Genomic DNA, 19,592 nt, shown 5'->3' with positions numbered 1-19,592 from the left:
AAACACATTTCGGATGTGCCCCATCATGAGAGCCGCAACGTGTCTGCCGTTAGTATACATTTTGCGGTTCATCATGATGGGGACACATCCGGATTTTGGGCACAGGGTATAGAAAGAGTGATGGCCCCCGTGAGAGGAGGCGACTATAGGAGAAAATTATTAAATAGGGAGGCCTACTGGATGTTCCAGTTAGCCACTCGTAATCCACAAGGTCTGAATAGAAGATGTGATCTCATACTGCAATATTAAAAGCACATTTTATGTGAATCTATTCCTGTGTTTTGCTAGTGCATTGTGTTGCTTAATAATATAGATTTTTTTATCTATATGTAAGTTCATGAGGTTCATATGAAGTATATATATATATATATATATATATGTATAATTTTCTTTTTCTAGTAATACATGTGATTTTAAACCATGCCGTCTGTGCCTCCCCCCTCACCTGTTCCTATTTAGGAGCCTCATTGGTGTGGATGTGGGGGGATGGTATATGTATAGCATGGTTAGTTACGTTTGGTATTCTCATGAAGAAGGACCCCCACAAAAATGGTCTGAAACGCGTAACAATTTTTCTTGTCTGTTGGACATTTTAACAAAGCCGCTGAAATAAAGATACAAATTTTTTGCTAATTGGAGCTGGACTTTCTCAAGTTTGTTGGATTCCATTATCATTTGTAGAAACCATCCTTTTTTCAACTTCAAGCTTTTTTACAGTTATTTTTGCCTCCAGAATTTGCTGGAATTTCATTGAATCTATTCTTCCCTCTACCTGTGAAATGTTCCCCGTTCCACTGGCTGCAACAGAGCCCTAAAGCATGAATAATGGATGAAGAGGTTTTTAATTCATGAATTTCTGTCCCCTTTTGTCTCCAAACATACCTTTGCTCATTGTAGCCAAGGAGTTCTATTTTAACCCCCTCCCAACATAAGACATACTATTACGTCATAATGATCGGGCGGACACAGGAGCTGTGTGCGCCCAATAAATGCAGGGGGCTTGGCTGTGACTGACACACGGGTCCCATCTGTATATGCCAGCATTGGCTTTTACAGCGATTAACCCCTTTTATGCCACGATCAATGCTGACCGCAGCATATAGGAGGATCGCAGAGGAAGGGAGCTCCCTTTGCCTCTCCATCGACCCCCTGCACTGCGTTAACAGGGGGACAATGGCTTCCATGGCGACCCCAGGCCTGGCACAGGCCTTGGGGTCTGCCATGTACGAAAGCCTATGAGATCCAGCCCCCAGCATGTATTTTACTACATTGAAAAAGGGTTCAGACTCTGAAATTTCGAACTCCCTGTACTGGGACAAAAATAAAAAGGGAAAAAAAGTAAGATCCGTCATGAGCTCTTACAAGCGGTTCAAAACGGATCAGTTTTGCCCTAATGCATTCTGAATGGAAAAGGATCCGCTCAGAATGCATCAGTTTGCCTCCGATCAGTCTCGATTCCGCTCTGGAGGCGGACACCAAAACGCTGCCTGCAGCATTGTGCTGTCCGCTTGACGAAATTGAGCCAAACGGAGCCGTCCTGGCACACAATGTAGGTCAATGGGGACGGATCCGTTTTCTCTGACACAATAGAAAACTGATCCATCTCCCATTGACTTTCAATGGAGTTCATAACGGATCTGTCTTCGCTATGTTACAGATAATACAAACGGATCCGTTGATGACGGATTCATGCAGTTATATTATTGTAACGGATCAGTTTCTGCAGATCCATGACGGATCCGCGAGTGTGAATGTCGCCGGAAAAAAAAATGTGTTCCTTTCCCTTTATAAAGTGATTTTTAATAAAAAATAGACATAACATATTTTTCGCCCTATAAGATGCACTGGCGCATAAGACACACCTAGGTTTTAGAGGACAATAAGAAAAAAATATTTTTCATTAGACCTGAGATCAGCAATCAGACCTCCAATATTAATCAGACCTCAGCTCACAGCTCCAATCAGATCCACAATGTTAATTAGACCTCAGCTCAAACCCCAATGTGAATGACCCCCAATCAGACCTCAGATCAGCCCCCAGTCAAAAGTGATCAGCCCCCAGCCATAATTCAGTAGCCCCGAGCAACATGTAATCAGCCCCCAGCCATAATTCAGCAGCCTAATTCAGCAACCCTAGCTTCAGATCACAAAATAAAAAAAACACTTACCTCTCCTGCTCCGGACACCGCCGCTGAATTTTGTGATGAGGACGCAGGAAAGGCCATATTTGTGCAGGTGTCGCTGAAGAGTAGAACAATGTACCACAACTCTAGAGTCTGCTAACCCTGGGTTCAGACCTGAGCGTTCCGAAACGAGCGCTCTGTATGCGCGATTGTACGGGCGTTTACAATCGCGCATACAGAGACAGGCGTGCACACATTGTCGTGCGTTCCCGAATATCTATGTACGGGAACGCGCGACAAACGCCCCAAAAAAAGCTCAAGAACTTGTTTGAGCGTCGGGCGTTTTACAGCGCGATCGTACGCGCTGTAAAACGCCCAGGTGAGAACCATTCCCATAGGGAAGCATTGGTTTCTCCTTGTTGAGCGTTTTACAGCGCGTAGGAACGCGCTGTAAAACGCTCAGGTGTGAACTTAGGGTAAATCTTTTCCAGTCAAGCGGGAGTTCTGAGTTGCCTTTCTAACAATCCTATGAGGAGCTATATCTGAATTATTTCTTAGTCTACCAGACCATCTCTTGACCTTCACTGTTCCTGTTAACTGCTATATCCTAATTACATTACAATTACACTACCTCAACAGGTGCAAGCTGCAGGTTTTACCATGGCCCTGGTGACAGATTCCCTTTTAGAATTCACAAATATTTTTTTATCATTGTCACATTCTAAGGATCATAACTCAACGTAGACATATGAGGTCCTCATATATGTGGGATGAGTTTTTAATGGTAGCATTTTGAGATAAAAATAATGGAATTGTATATTTTTGTGTGTGATTTAAAAAAAATGCAATTGTGCCATTGTTTTTGGGTGTTATTTCTGCAACATTCACAGTGTGCTATACATGACTTTAATTGGTTGAGTCATTATAATTAATGTTGATAATTTTATGAAGCCAAGTGGCCGCCTTTGCTGCTGGGTGCCTGATGTTTTACACAGCAGACAACTGGAGGCAATGTTCATGATCAGCGATAATGCCGATTATGGACATTTAACCTCCCTCAAATGCCGTGATCAATTGTGACCTCGTCATCTGAGCCGTGGAACCCCAGAAGAGCTGCGCTCTAGGGGCCTAAACGGCTCCCCATCGTTGAGATCGAGGGAGCCGTTCAAGTTGCTGTGGCTGCGTCTGGCTCGTCTAAGAATCCAAGTCCTGCCACAGCTATGTTCCTATAGGAACATAATAAATATCTTTTAATATATATATTATATATAAAAAAATAAATTTAAATTTAAATGAACCACTCTCCTTAATAAAAATAAAATTTGCATTACCGCGTCCCAAAATGCACAATCTGTTAAAATATAAACTTATTAATCCCATATGGTGAACACCGTAAACAGAAAAAAAAACTAAATGAGCAATTCAACATTTTTTTTGCCACTTCACCTCGGAAAAAAAATAGAAGAAAAAGTTCTTAAAAAAATAATTCACACAGCTCCGTAGACATACATATAAAAAGTTAAGGAGGTCAGAATAGGACACAAAAAATATTTTATTTTTTTAACTATTAAAACACTTGGAAAACTACACTGACGAGCAAAAGGGTAACAATGTTTTGAACTTTGCCTTCCACTACAGCTTCGAATGTGAGACTCCCATCATTTTATAGACAATCATCTTGGCTATGTCATACATAAATTGGACTTGCAGTTATTTAACATACAATTAGTTATGCAGATTCTTGTCATGTAACTGCATTGTCACTGTTTTGCTTCTGGAGGTGGAACAATCTTTAGATTGATTCCTAAGTGAAAGGTCACTGGTTTGAATCCAGGAGCTGCCATGAAGAAGATTTCCCAAGAAAAGAGAAACAGCATCATCCAAGCTCATCGATAGCAGCATCTCGGCCAAGAAAACTGCATTATGTGAGTGCCATGACAGATGGGAGAATACGGAATGAAGTCCGTCCACCCATTCCAAAGCCAAGAAGTGGACGTCAAGGCAAAGTATTGGAGTCAATAAGTCGGGTCATCACAAGGTCTATCAGTTCTGGTGTGACAAACACGGCAGTGGAGGTGACTTGTATTCTTTGTAATAGTGAGATCATAGATGTCCATGCAAGCACCATGTGATGCACATTACACCAGTCTGGAAATGATGGCCCGAAAAAAGGTGAAGAAGCCTCGACTTCAATATTGTCATAAGAAGCGTCAGCTTGAGTTTTCAAAAAAGTAGGAACAGTAGACAGTGGAAGCGATTAGACGAAAGTCATTAGACTGGGGTCTGGTAGGTGGAAAAGGGGGCTAACGGATTGAGAAATTGAAGAAACTGTCAAGTTCGGTGGAGGAAGCCTGATGGTATGCGGTTGTTTCACAGCCAAAGGCGTTGGATACTTGACCAGGATTGATGGTGGTCTCAATGCTGAGCTATATATGAGCAGTGATGGCCAGTTCGCAGTGTTCGCCCGCTAACACATGCAATCTGCCTTCTTAACTGACAAGTCCGGCAAGGCACAGGTAAGTCCTTACCTGTGCGCGAGCCGGTCTGAAATGAATTGCGGGCGAACACTGCAAACTGGCCATCTCTATATATGAGTATCCTTTAAGACAAGTTACTTCTTACACTTGAGTACTATGGGTATGAAAAGGACGAAATAGTGTTCCAGCAGGACAACGACCTGAAGCATATGTCGAGATTGGAGAAGAAATGGTTGAATGACAATGAAGTAGAGGTGCTGGATTGGCCGCCACAGTCCCCAGACCTCAACCCAATCGAACACTTGTGGGTAGAGTTGAAGAAAAAGCTGCATTCATACCTGTGGCAAAACTAACCTCGCCACAGGGTTTTGGAGGGGCCTGTTTGCTAGCCTCTTGCCCCAGGATTATGGGCCTTCTCATCAGCCATGCTTCCTTTGTTCACAAAGGACTTGTACTAACTTGAACCCCTGGTCTAATTCGTGCCATTTTGGGATGTTAAATGTCTATGTGTATTGTAAAGGCCCACCCTTGATTGTATACGTTGAGAAGTGAGGTCTGTTCCATTGTCTCTCTGTGTGTATTGGCGATGTCCCTTTGTCCTGAGAGATAATTGAATTACGTCTCAGTTGTCTCCAGGACAGAAGACATTGTGTATTCTCTTGCCTGTGATGATTACATCAACCCAGTGTGAGGTAATTGTATCACAGGCAGAGGGGAGGATTTTGTGTGGGAGTGTCTGAGTGTATTGTACGTGGTTATTGGCTGTTTTTACAGAACCCTGTGGGTGGTAACCTTGTTGGAAAATGTGTATAAATCAATGCTGTGTGTTCAAATAAAGAGTTGCTGTTTTACATTCAACATAGAGCCTCGTCTCATGTGTGTGGGGATTGCTATACGTGTATACTCCCCTGGCTATTACTTCTAGCTCTTGTAAGAGCTGTTCCTGGCTCCTGTGGTGGTTTTGGTGTAGAGCGGAGTGCTTGGAGTCCTCGGGAGGCACTGGGAGCATCCATTAACGGAGGTACCCGGTCGGGGTGCCAGGAGATCCTTTACAATACCCAAGTGTGTTGACCAGTATGCACCAACATTGGGAATGTGTAGAAGAGACCTGGAAACTGATTTTGGTCGAGACATGCTTGAAACTAATCGAGAGCATGCCCAGAAGGATTCAGGCAGTGTTGAAAGCCAAAGGTGGATTTCCAAAATAATAAAAATTAAAATTTAGAATTTTAAGAGCAAAACAGTAACAATGCAGTTACATGACAAGAATTTACATAACAAATTATATGCTAAATAGTTACAAGTCCAATTTATGTATCAGATAGCCAAGATGATTGTCTATAAAGTGATGGTCGGCTCACGTTCGAAGCTGTAGTGGATGATGAGATATGGAGCCTGAAAGTCAAAAGTTCAAAACATTGTTAGGCTACTTTCACACTCGTCTTTTGGGCGGATCCTTCATGGATCTGCAAAAACGGATTTGTTACAATAATATAACCGCATGCATCCGTCATGAACAGATCCGCTTGTATTATCTGTAACATAGCCAAGATGGATCCGTCATGAACACCCTTGAAAGTCAATGGAGGACGGATCCGTTTTCTATTGTGCCAGAGAAAACGGATCCGTCCCCATTGACTTACATCAGTTTGGCTCCGCTTCGTCAGGCGGACACCAAAACGCTGCAGGCAGTGCTTTGGTGTCCGCCTCCAGAGCGGAATGGAGACGGAACGGAGGTAAACTGTTGCATTCTGAGCAGATCCTTATCCATTCAGAATGCATTGGGGCTGAACTGATCCATTTTGGACCGCTTGTGAGAGCCCTGAACAGATCTCAAACGGAAAGCCAAAATGCCAGTGTGAAAGTAGCCTTACCCGTTTGTTCGTCAGTGTATATATAATAATATATATAATTTGGTGTCGCTGTAATTGTGCTGACCTTGAAAATGCGGGAATCGGGTCAGTTTTACCGCATATGGAGCGCCATATAAATGAAAACCATAAAACTGTGGTGAAATTGCATTCTTTTTCCAATTTCACCCCATTTGGAATTTTTTTTCCAGCGTACCACTACATTGTACACACTAGCAAACAGTACCATTAGAAAGTAAATCTGGTCCTGCAAAAAACATGCATGGGTTTGTGTCCGGCCGACCCTCAGCACTGTTGCAGGAATGCGGCCGGTTGCATCCGGTAGTGCTGGATCCAGAGACTTCTCTACCAGTATTCACACCGCAGGTCTGACAGCAGCTACTAACTAAATACTAACGTTTGGGTAAAAATCAGGACATTGAAATCCCCGCCCCTTAGAACAACCAAAGGAGGAGTTATGGGTGACCCCACCTATTTTCGGCTGGAACAGCCTGAATTTTTCAGGACTGTCTCTGAAAACCAGGGAGCGGGACAGTTCCTGCAAATTAGGGAAGCGCTTACTTTCCATCACCCGGATCCCCCAGCTGCATGATTATTAGTAGTGTAACAACAACCCCCATCATACACAACTCTCATTGGGTACGTTTACAGTGAGGGCGCATTGTGTTACCCACAGACCAGAATTTGCAGAGCCTGTCCCTAATTTTTTCACATTACAGCTACAGCCACCAGTGTGCACGTGTAACTTCACTAAGGAAGAACCCAACACAATGTTGGAACTCCTGTACATAGGAGGTCTATCTCCAATTCTGAGAGAACCATTATTAACAGAAGAACTACAAGTCCCAGCAGTCACTGGGCCGTGTATCTTGACTGCAGCAGCAGCAGCAGCAGCTCACGCAGCCCCGCCGGGGTTTACATGAGAGCGGCGCCGCCATTGGAAGATTCTTACGAGAACAGCGATTGGACGTCGTCAGAGGGGGCGTGGTTTGGGGACGCAGGAAAGTGTTTGCCGGGTTACCATAGAGTCCGCCGCTTCCGGTGTATACAGCGGTGTCCGTTGGTTCCTCAGGTGTGGAACTGTACTACTGTAAGGTACGTGACGGGTGACAGCAGGAGGGACGGCTGTGCCGGAAAGCGACATTTACTTCCAGTATGCACGCGTTATTGGCGGCCTGTATACTGATACTTCAGTACCGGATGCGATTTCTGCTGCAGATCTCTCCCCCCCACCCACGTTTAAATAATGGAATGTTCTGATAGATGTGACAGCCACAGCCCTGAGGCAAGTCAGTGTAGTAGGGGCAGGTCGTTTTAAAGGGGAAGTCCACCGCTTCCTACATTGAAGTTAGTGGGGGCCCCGCTTCACCAAGTGAGGTAGAGTTCCCCCTCCAAAAAGAACACAGCAGACTGTACTTAAACAGGCAGAGACTTCACTGTGGCCGCTCCAGCATGGCGATGTCCGGCTGCCAGGGATACATGTATTACCTAGCAGTGTAGGGCAGTGGGCCACAACCTTTTTTGCACCAAGGACCAGATTCATGCAAGACAAGTGGGGGGTTCTGTGGCGGGGCTTAGGGGGTGCTGGTCGGTGCTGACTGATTCACCAGGTGCACATTAAAATATATAACGACTATATAAACCGACTATGGTCTCTGCTGCACTGTACCGTATAAGACGCACCTAGGTTTTAGAGGAGAACAATAAGAAAAACATATTTTCCATCACACCTCAGGTCAGACCAGCAATCAGACCCCCAATGTTAATCAGACCTCAGATCAGACCCCCAACCTTCAGCCATTTATCATCCCCCACGTCAGCCAGCCATCAGCCCCCCACGTCAGCCAGCCGTCGGCCCCCCACGTCAGCCAGCCGCCAGCCCCCCCGTCAGCCAGCCGTCAGGCCCCCCCGTCAGCCAGCCGTCAGGCCCCCCCGTCAGCCAGCCGTCAGGCCCCCCCGTCAGCCAGCCGTCAGGCCCCCCCCCGTCAGCCAGCCGTCAGGCCCCCCCCCCCCGTCAGCCAGCCGTCAGGCCCCCCCCCCCCGTCAGCCAGCCATCAGGCCCCCCCCCGTCAGCCAGCCGTCAGGCCCCCCCCCGTCAGCCAGCCGTCAGGCCCCCCCCCCGTCAGCCAGCAGTCAGGCCCCCCCCCGTCAGCCAGCCGTCAGGCCCCCCCCCGTCAGCCAGCCGTCAGGCCCCCCCCCGTCAGCCAGCCGTCAGGCCCCCCCGTCAGCCAGCCGTCAGGCCCCCCCCGTCAGCCAGCCGTCAGGCCCCCCCCCCCGTCAGCCAGCCATCAGGCCCCCCCGTCAGCCAGCCGTCAGGCCCCCCCCCGTCAGCCAGCCGTCAGGCCCCCCCCCGTCAGCCAGCAGTCAGGCCCCCCCCCGTCAGCCAGCCGTCAGGCCCCCCCCCGTCAGCCAGCCGTCAGGCCCCCCCCCGTCAGCCAGCCGTCAGGCCCCCCCGTCAGCCAGCCGTCAGGCCCCCCCGTCAGCCAGCCGTCAGGCCCCCCCCCGTCAGCCAGCCGTCAGGCCCCCCCCCCGTCAGCCAGCCGTCAGGCCCCCCCCCCCGTCAGCCAGCCGTCAGGCCCCCCCCCCGTCAGCCAGCCGTCAGGCCCCCCCCCCGTCAGCCAGCCGTCAGGCCCCCCCCCCGTCAGCCAGCCGTCAGGCCCCCCCCCCGTCAGCCAGCCGTCAGGGCCCCCCACGTCAGCCAGGTCTCGTCCATGTATCGCCCCCTAACACCTACTTTATGTAAAAACAGCTGGGGTGTACAACAGGGGTCAGCAACCTCCGGCACTCCAGCTGTTGTGAAACTACAACTCCCAGCATGGTCCATTCCCTTCTATGGGAGTCCCGAAAACAGCCAAGAAAGTGCATGCCGGGAGTTGGTTTTACCACAGCTGGAGTACCGGCGGTTCCTGATCCCTGGAGCAGAAAAACAGCAAAAAAAAATCACATATTTTGCAGCAAAACAAGATTTGTGCCAAATCTGCAACTTTCCCACGTCAGAAGACGAATGTAGAACGATGATACCTTTCCCTCGCTGTGTCAGTAAAGGGGCATTCCCGCCTGTACAGTGATGGTTTACCGCTAGGATATGCCATCCCTTTAGGCTGGGTTCAGACCTGAGCGTTCGGGATGGAGCGCTCTTTATGCGCGATTGTATGCGCGTTTACAATCGCGGCTCCGGAACAAGCGAACGCCCATTGTCGTGCGTTCCCGCTGAAGTCTATGTACGGGAACGCGCGACAAGACGCCCCAAAGAAGCTCCTGTACTTCTTGAGGCGTCGGGCGTTTTACAGCGCGATCGTACGCGCTGTAAAACGCTCAGGTGAGAACCGTTCCCATAGGGAATCATTGGTTCTTGCCTGTTGAGCGTTTTACAGCGCGTAGGAACGCGCTGTAAAACGCTCAGGTCTTAACCCAGTCTTAGGGTCAGTGGAGGTCCGTCTTCTGGAACCCCCAACGATCCTGAGAATGAAGGGGACGCAGCGGTGGTACACTCCTACTTTTCCCTGCACAGTGATGCTCCCGGGTCACCAGGCGATGCAAGGAGCTACAGTCAAGCCCTCTAAGATGTGTTGGGTGGCCCTGGTGTCGCTGTGCAGGGAATAAACTTCGAAGGTGATACGACAGCCCTGCTGTCCTCCATTCTCCGGATCAGTGGAGGTCCTAGACCAGTGATGGCTAACCTCCGGCACTCCAGCTGTGGTGACACTACGACTCCCAGCATGCTCAATTGATTTCTATGGAGTTCTAATAACAGCCAAGCAAGTGTTCATCTTGGGAATTATAGTTTTACCACAGCTGGTGTGCCGAAGGTTAGCCATCAACGTCCGAGAGGGAGCACCCGCACCTCGCAAAATGCCACCACTTTATTGACCCCTTCAGGACCCTGCCATTTTTCACCTTAAGGACCAGGCCATATTTTGCATATCTGACGTGTGTCACTTTATGTGGTGATAACCTTTAAAACGCTTTTACTTATCCAGGCCATTCTGAGATGGTTTTCTTGTCACATATTGTACTTCACGACTAGTGTTGATCACAAATATTCGAATTGCGAATTTTAATCGCGAATATCGGCACTTCGAGAATTCGCGAATATTTTGAATTTCGCAAAATATATTCGTAATTGCGAATATTCGATTTTTGTGAAAATACCAGTTCATGCGAATTTTTATGCGAAAATTTGTATGCGAATTTTATGCGAATTTTCGCAATCAAGAAAATAATGCCTGGAGATCATGAATTCGCGAATATATGGCGAATATTCGCCCAAATATTCGCGAAATATCGCGAATTCGAATATTGCCCCTGCCGCTCATCACTATTCACGACAGTGATAAGTTTGAGTCAAAATACTTCATTTTTATTTATAAAAAATACCAAATTTATGAATAATTTGGACAAATTCGCAATTTTCAAAATGTCAATCTCTCTGCTTTTAAAACAGATAGTGAAACCTCCCAAAATAATTATTACTTTACATTCCCCATATGTATACCTAATGTTTGGATCATTTTCTAAATTACATTTTCTTTTTTTGGGGGACGTTAGAAGACTTAGAAGTTTAAAAGCAAGTCTTGAAATTTTTCAGAAAATGTCCAAAACCCACTTTTTCAGGACCAGTTGCGGTCTGAAGTCATTTTGTGAGGCTTGCATAATAGAAACCCCCATAAATGGCCCCAATTTAGAAACTATACCCCTCAAGGTATTCAAAACAGATTTTACAAACTTTGTTAATCCTTTAGGTGTTCCACAAGAATAAATGGGAAATGGAGATAAAATTTCAGAATTTCACCTTTTTGGCAGATTTTCCATTTTAATAATTTTTTTTCCAGTTACACAGCAAGGGTTAACAGCCAAACAAAACTCAATATTTATGGCCCTGATTCTGTAGTTTACAGAAACACCCCATATGTGGTTGTAAATTGCTGTATGGGCAAACGGCAGGGCACAGAAGGAAAGGAATGCGCAGGTCAGCCAGAATTTAACTGGGATAATTTTAAGTTGCCATGTCACATTTGAAGCCCCCCTGATGCACCCCTAGAGTAGAAACTACAAAAAGGTGACCCTATTTTGGAAACTACGAGATAAGGTGGCAGTTTTGTTGGTACTATTTTAGGGTGCATATGACTTTTTGATCGCTTGGTATTACAGTTTTTGTGATTTAAGGTGACTAAAAATTGCATTTTTGACACACTTTTTATTTTTATTTTTTACGGTGTTCACCTGAGGGGTTAGGTCATGAGATATTTTTATATATAGAGCAGGTTCTTACGGAAGCGGTGATGCCTAATATGTATACTTTTTTTTATTTATTAAAGTTTTTTACAATAATAGCATTTTTGAAACAAAAAAAATCAGGTTTTAGTGTCTCCATAGTCTGAGAGCCCTAGTTTTTTTAATTGTTTGGACGATTGTCCTATGTAGGTTATAATTTTTTGCGTGATGCGGTGACGGTTAGATTGGTACAATTTTAGAGGGCATTCACCTTTTTGCTCGCTTGGTGTTGCACTTCGTGATGTAAGGTGACAAGAATTTTTTTTTTTTTTTTTTTTTTTTTTACTGTGTTCACCTGAATGGTTAGGTCATGTGGTATTTTTACGGACGTGGCGATACCAAATATGTCTGTTTCAATTTTTTAAAATTGTATGTGTTTTATTTTGGGAAAGGGATGTTTTTGTTTGTTTTTTCACTCTGGGACTTAAACTTTTGGGGTTCGGATCCCCTTTACAATGCAGACAATACTTCTGTATTGGGATGCATTGGCTGTAAGTGTATTACACACTGTATCACACTTTCAGCCTTCCTGCCTGTGAGATCCAGGGGGCTTGATCTCACAGGCTCTTATGGAAGGCAGCCACGATGCCTAAGGAAGGCATCGGGCTGCCATCGGGTCCCCGTCACAGCAGCTCGGGGACCCGATGGCCACCCTGGACCCAGCAGGATACTGCATGTGCAGCAGTCAGCGCTGACCGCAGCAGTGCAAGGGTTAATGTGTCGGCATCGGTGTTTTCACTGATGCCGGCGCATACAGCAGGGGTCCGGCTATCAGTGACTGCCGGGCCCCTGCCGCTGATCGGGCGGGCGCAGCACAGAGCTCAGCCTTTAGTGCCTGTAATGACAACGTCCCCGTTGCTCCTAGAGGCTCATTTGTATATAAAACATCATTCTTCTCAGCAATGCGGACACATATGAACACGGGACCAACACGGATGCCTTCAGCTGCCAAGTGCACATGTAACAGGTCAGCCAGTGTCATAGGGACTTTCTGGAGACTCTGCCATGCTGATCACTGGCTGCAGACACTAAAATCCACCCCTGAAATCAATGCCTCATCCATGTAGACGCTGCAGATCTGTGGTGCTATTCCCTGCCCCCATATCACTACCTGATCAGATTTGTCATTCCAGAGCCCCGGAAAGCTGGATGACACCCCCAATAGCGGTGGTAGTCTTCACCCAGCTTTCCCAGGAGCAGTTCTCCACCACCTGACAGATGAGGGTGGCTGAAGGAGATTTTATGGTTGGATGCGGGAGTTTAAAGCTCTTTTCATGGGCATGAAGAGGTTATAAGGTTAATATGATGTGTGGTAGGATGCCCCCGGCACACACCCCTGTCAACCCTCATTAGGAGCTTTATTATAAGAGGCTTACGCCGTCGGCAGCTGTCATGGCTGCCCTCCTTGTGCACAGTCTGATTTCATGTCATTCTTTGTGTCAGGTTCAGCGTGAGGAGAATGGGGCTGTTTGACCGGCTGGCGGGCTGGCTGGGCCTGAAGAAGAAGGAAGTGCACGTCTTGTGTCTGGGATTGGACAACAGTGGCAAGACCACCATCATCAATAAGCTGAAACCCGCCAATGTAAGTCCTGGACTCTGTATGCTGAACTGATGGGGGTCGTAGTCAATAGCTCCTGTCTGGAAACCACATTTAAATTCAATATGTTTACCTATTATCAGCAAATAATCATTATGCTCCACGCTAGACCATTGATGAAATGTGACTTTGTGGGATTTATTGCTCTGTATTGCCATGTTCTCTTGTTTTCGGGATGGGGGAGTGCCTGGTAATATATTAGGCAGCAATATTATATGGTGTTCTCTAAGAAATATATTCTTTAAAGGGGTTCTCCGGGCTCTCCTATATTGATGACCTATCTTCAGGATAGGTCATCAAAATCAGATCGTCGGAGGTCCGACACCCGGCACCCCGCCAATCACAGTGTGCATGTGCCGTCTTCTGTCTCTCTTCCTGCTGCTGCTATGACCATGGCAAAGCAGTGGTGAGCAGGAGGGGAGACGGCACGTCCACGCTGCGCACGCCATCTCCTCATACAGATGATTGGCGGAGGTGCCAGGTGTCAGACCCCCGCCAATCTGATATTGATGACCTATCCTGAGTATAGGTCATTAATATAGGAGAGCCCAGAGAACCCCTTTAAATCTGAATCAAACAGGAGAGATGCCAGGGCAGCTACAGGCAAAATGAATTCCCTGCAGTTTCCTTGCAGCCAGTCAGCAGGGTATGCTTTGCTTATTACAGTCTGTTGCCTGAGCTTCAGAGTACAGTCTGCTGTAAATCAGTCTGTCTTTGTGAAAAGGGTCCTTGAGGATTGCGGCATGGCGGCTTAAAGCCACGGCTGCGGCGAAAACGGAATGTCCCTTCTCAGCACAGCTGTGGCTTTTAGCCGCAATGCCGCGATCCTCAGTGCTGCCTCCACTGGGGAAATTAAGCGTTACACAGTGGTTTTTATACACCGTGAGTTTTCTGTGTAATGCAGGATAGGTCCTCCAGAGCTCATTGTAATCATTATAACAAAGAAATCAGGACCCTGAACAGAGACCTCCCCTCTGAACTCTCTGTGGCCTTTATAGGGTATATCATAATAGAGTTTCTAAATTGGAAAATCTCTTTAAACATTTTAGGTTGACCCTTATGGCATATCAATAGGATATGCTATAAATGTCTAATCGGTGCAGATCCCACCTTTTGGACTCACTTGTACCTCAAGAACGGGTCCCAAGCTGTTCCCACGTAGTGTACGTTTCATTCACCGCTATGGGACTTCCAAAAATTGCCGAGCGCTGGAATGGAGGGATGGCCTCCGCACGTACTGTGTTCTCTTCATTTATGGTGGGGCCCCGTTCTTGAGATAGGAGCAGGCTCTGCTTCTATTAAGTGTTTATGAGATATCCTATCGATATGTCGTCAATGTCCAGCTGTGGAAGGCTAGTAATGTTTGAAGCTAGTGCTGCAGATAGGCGCCGTAGCAATAGTAGCAATATGGCTGGTGGAAGGTAGATGCCAAATTTCCAATAAACGTGTTAGTCGTGTGTTGCAGTGAGCAGCACTATGATTAAGGTTAAGTTGGGAGTAGGGTTGGGCGATATACTGGTATCACGATATACCGCGATATTAAGAAAAGGCGATATCGCTGTTTCCTAATTACCGCAGTATTTTGTGACGTCATCACTTCAAAAACTGCGTCTGCGGTCGCTCGCCCCTGCATCATTAAAATACCAATTGCCTCCCGCAGCGGCCGACCAGGCTCCTCCTCGCTTGCTCCCATGGTGCAGTCTCCGCCCACCGACGTCTAACGGCAGAATCGGATGACGCCCAGGCTGAGCAGCGGGAAAGTCAGTCAGAAGATGAACTTTATCACAGCTGCCGCACGGGCAGCTATTAAAGGTGTAATGTCTCTGCCCCAATTATGTCTTCTGTCCGACCTTGGCCTACTCAGTCGTCAGTCCTTCATGCATGCAATGCAACTAGCTGGATGCTCCGTACTGCACATTGAAATAGCAGCCAGCAGGCAGGCAGGGAATGAGCCATCACGAGCCCCTCCCTCCCCCATGACCAACAAGAAGGAATTACTGTATGGTGGTGGCAGGCAGGTCACACAGGTGGCCATAAGACATGGGGGGGGCAGCACCTTGTGGCTGCTGCCCCCACTGTAATGTCTCCTTTTGTGGCTGCTGCCCCCACTGTAATGTCTCCTTTTGTGGCTGCTGCCCCCACTGTAATGTCTCCTTTTGTGGCTGCTGCCCCCATACTATAATGTCTCCTTTTGTGGCTGCTGCCCCCATACTATAATGTCTCCTTTTTTGGCTGCTGCCCCCATACTATAATGTCTCCTTTTGTGGCTGCTGCCCCCATACTATAATGTCTCCTTTTGTGGCTGCTGCCCCCATACTGTAATGTTTCCTTTTGTGGCTGCTGCCCCCATACTGTAATGTCTCCTTTTGTGGCTGCTGCCCCCATACTGTAATGTTTCCTTTTGTGGCTGCTGCCCCCATACTGTAATGTTTCCTTTTGTGGCTGCTGCCCCCACTGTAATGTCTCCTTTTGTGGCTGCTGCCCCCATACTATAATGTCTCCTTTTTTGGCTGCTGCCCCCATACTATAATGTCTCCTTTTGTGGCTGCTGCCCCCATACTATAATGTCTCCTTTTGTGGCTGCTGCCCCCATACTATAATGTTTCCTTTTGTGGCTGCTGCCCCCATACTGTAATGTTTCCTTTTGTGGCTGCTGCCCCCATACTGTAATGTCTCCTTTTGTGGCTGCTGCCCCCATACTGTAATGTCTCCTTTTGTGGTTGCTGCCCCCATACTGTAATGTCTCCTTTTGTGGCTGCTGCCCCCATACTGTAATGTCTCCTTTTGTGGCTGCTGCCCCCATACTGTAATGTCTCCTTTTGTGGCTGCTGCCCCCATACTGTAATGTCTCCTTTTGTGGCTGCTGCCCCCATACTGTAATGTCTCCTTTTGTGGCTGCTGCCCCCATACTGTAATGTCTCCGTTTGTGGCTGCTGCCCCCATACTGTAATGTCTCCGTTTGTGGCTGCTGCCCCCATACTGTAATGTCTCCGTTTGTGGCTGCGCTGCTGCCCCCATACTGTAATGTCTCCGTTTGTAGCTGCGCTGCTGCCCCCATACTGTAATGTCTCCTTGTGGCTGCGCTGCTGCCCCCATACTGTAATGTCTCCTTGTGGCTGCGCTGCTGCCCCCATACTGTAATGTCTCCTTGTGGCTGCGCTGCTGCCCCCATACTGTAATGTCTCCTTGTGGCTGCGCTGCTGCCCCCATACTGTAATGTCTCCTTGTGGCTGCGCTGCTGCCCCCATACTGTAATGTCTCCTTGTGGCTGCGCTGCTGCCCTCATACTGTAATGTCTCCTTGTGGCTGCGCTGCTGCCCTCATACTGTAATGTCTCCTTGTGGCTGCGCTGCTGCCCCCATACTGTAATGTCTCCTTGTGGCTGCTGCCCTGGCGAACACTGCCATACAGTGTGACAATTAATGTCTCCAAGTTGTGGCTGCCTGGCCGCTGCCCCAAGCCAATGTCTCCTTGTGGCCCCCATTATCCCCATAAAGTATAATGTCTCCTTGTGGCTGCCCCCATACAGTATAACGTCTCCTTGTGGCTGCCCCCATACAGTATAACGTCTCCTTGTGGCTGCCCCCATACAGTATAACGTCTCCTTGTGGCTGCCCCCATACAGTATAACGTCTCCTTGTGGCTGCCCCCATACAGTATAACGTCTCCTTGTGGCTGCCCCCATACAGTATAACGTCTCCTTGTGGCTGCCCCCATACAGTATAACGTCTCCTTGTGGCTGCCCCCATACAGTATAACGTCTCCTTGTGGCTGCCCCCATACAGTATAACGTCTCCTTGTGGCTGCCCCCATACAGTATAACGTCTCCTGCTGGCTGCCCCCATACAGTATAACGCCTCCTGCTGGCTGCCCCCATACAGTATAACGCCTCCTGCTGGCTGCCCCCATACAGTATAACGCCTCCTTGTGGCTGCCCCCATACAGTATAACGCCTCCTTGTGGCTGCCCCCATACAGTATAACGCCTCCTTGTGGCTGCCCCCATACAGTATAACGCCTCCATGTGGCTGCCCCCATACAGTATAACGCCTCCATGTGGCTGCCCCCATACAGTATAACGCCTCCTTGTGGCTGCCCCCATACAGTATAACGTCTCCTTGTGTTTTTTTTCTTTTAAACGGGTATTTATCGCGATATATATCGTTATCACGATAAATTTCTTAATATCGTTATCGTCTGAAAATTTTTGATATCGCCCAACCCTAGTTGGGAGTGGGTGTAAAATGTAAAGTGCCAGCAGAGGTCGCAATAACGCCTACAAGCGTCAGACGCCTTTACAGGCAATTTTACTCTCTAAAAAAAGTTTCATGCGTATCTCTACACATTAGACTTTCTTCTGGAATGATGTATCATCTCAGCTTGTTTGTTCAGTCTCTGCCACCCAAACCAATAATCCAGGTGGAGGCAGCAGGAACAGATACAGCGCTCCGGATCACCGCGGGCGCTGCCACTATGTGTACATTGACAATTCCTTTAGGCAGCTGTTCCCAGCCTATCCCAGCGGTTCTCTCATGTACAACTCATGTGAGAGCTGCTCTAACAGGCCCGTTGATTGGTTACTGGTAAGAAACATGCTGATTGGCCATAAATGAATTTGGGGCGAGGCTTAGTGCTGCCGAATTGTAGCGTTTTCAGTTTAGCGTGGCTTGCTGTACACTCGCTTGTCTGTTACTCCAGGCTCAACCCTGTGTGCTGAGAGGGTCCTGGTTGTGTCATAGGGTTGTCACTGTTACTGCATGAGGTAGGTGATGCTTTGTGTTTGCATCATGCAATAAGCTAATGTTAAAAGAAACAATCTGTAGCCTTAAATGCACTACAAAACCCAGCAAGCCGTCAGCTATTTATGCCATGCTGTCAGGGCAAAGACCCCTACTCTGATTTATGCTGAGTTCCAAATTAGTATGGCAAATAGGTAGCGAGTACTCGGGAGAATTGAATGATACAAACATCAAGGTTGTATCTAAGCAAGTCTCAGTTTATTACTTATGGAAAGCAAATACTTATACCACATTGGGGCCAGTTCCGGTTATACACCCACGCACTACATGAAAGTCATGAAACATCTGGACATATAGAAATGCTTATTAAGCAGAAGGTGTAAATGTCAGTTAACTGCAGACTTTCTATACAAAGACGAGACATACATTTATCAGAATAGAGGCAGTAGATATCACGCTGTTTCCATTTCTTGGGAATAGCAAAGGTGGGAGCTAAGTTACTCCTTGCCTTTTCTGCCAATACTGACATACATACACACGCAAAAGTCACTGATCTCTAACTTTAAAAAACGGTCATACAATGTAAAATAGCCGCTGTAGACACAAAGATGGAGTCTCATCCCTCACAATGCAGACACTAAGTATGGGGGAGGGATGTAATAGATAGCATGCAATAACACAGGGGTGGCCAACCCGCGGCTCCTTGCAACTTTATTTGCGGCTCGCAGGGGACCGCGTTCCAGTCGGGATTTGTGTTTTTGCGATACTAGGCTGCGTAGCCTAGTATCTCAAGAGAACATGGCGTGCGCCGCGCTCGGCCTTCTACACGGAGGAGGGAGGTAAGGAGGGAGGTAGGGAGTCCCTCCCTCATATGACACGGCCGCCACTGAAAGCAGTGAAAAGAGCGGGCTCTAAAGCTGCCCGCACCACTGCCACCAATGAATGTACGGCTAATTGAAGGAGGAGGAGGGATGGGGGAGGTAAGAAACTGCTGCGCCGTCTGAGCTAGTGAGCTCGGCGAGCGGCAGCAGCAGCAGCAGCCTCCTCCTGAGTGTCCTGTCCTCAGCGTCAACCCCAGAGTCAGTGAGCAGCCAGCATAAAAGGTACCCCACACTCACACAGTGCAAGAGTGATTAACCTGCCTCAAAATAAAGGCAGGCAAAAAACATGTATCAGACAGCCAGCAAGATTGGGGTTAATGTGACTCATTAACCCCAATCTTGCCACTGCCATATTTTAAACATGATGGGGGTCATTTATTTTTAATGTCAGGCTGGCTACATGCTTTTGGACTGGACCCCATGTGCCTCACATTAATAGTAAGTGACGCCCAAAGTACCATCTCGCATAATGGGCAACATGGGGTTGATGTGAGTTACAGAATACAAGCCACTTATTAATATGAGGCACGTGGATTGACTGTGCCAATAGCAAGTGACTGCTCATGTTTGTAGCTCATGCATTAACTCCATGTTACCCATTATGCAAGGATATCGATACTTGATAGGGTTA

General features: G+C 47.6%; 1 protein-coding gene across 2 annotated transcripts in view; it reads left to right on the top strand.

The window, feature by feature from the left end:
- The window catches only part of ARL6 (ADP ribosylation factor like GTPase 6), a 178,568-nt gene that overhangs the window by 71,621 nt on the left and 87,355 nt on the right, over window positions 1-19,592 (top strand). Inside the window, exons 1-2 of one of the 2 annotated variants that reach the window (XM_044284496.1) lie at window positions 7,459-7,566; window positions 13,189-13,327. In XM_044284496.1, the coding sequence (XP_044140431.1) occupies window positions 13,205-13,327 (123 nt within the window). In that variant the 5' untranslated portion in view covers window positions 7,459-7,566; window positions 13,189-13,204. Of the gene's footprint in view, window positions 1-7,458; window positions 7,567-13,188; window positions 13,328-19,592 lie in introns of those variants that run through there. The other variant, XM_044284495.1, reaches the window with a different exon arrangement.

Source organism: Bufo gargarizans, chromosome 3 (genome assembly GCF_014858855.1).
Source record: "Bufo gargarizans isolate SCDJY-AF-19 chromosome 3, ASM1485885v1, whole genome shotgun sequence".
In the NCBI taxonomy this organism is placed as follows: Eukaryota; Metazoa; Chordata; class Amphibia; order Anura; family Bufonidae; genus Bufo; species Bufo gargarizans.
This window is presented reverse-complemented; position numbering and strand designations above follow the sequence as displayed.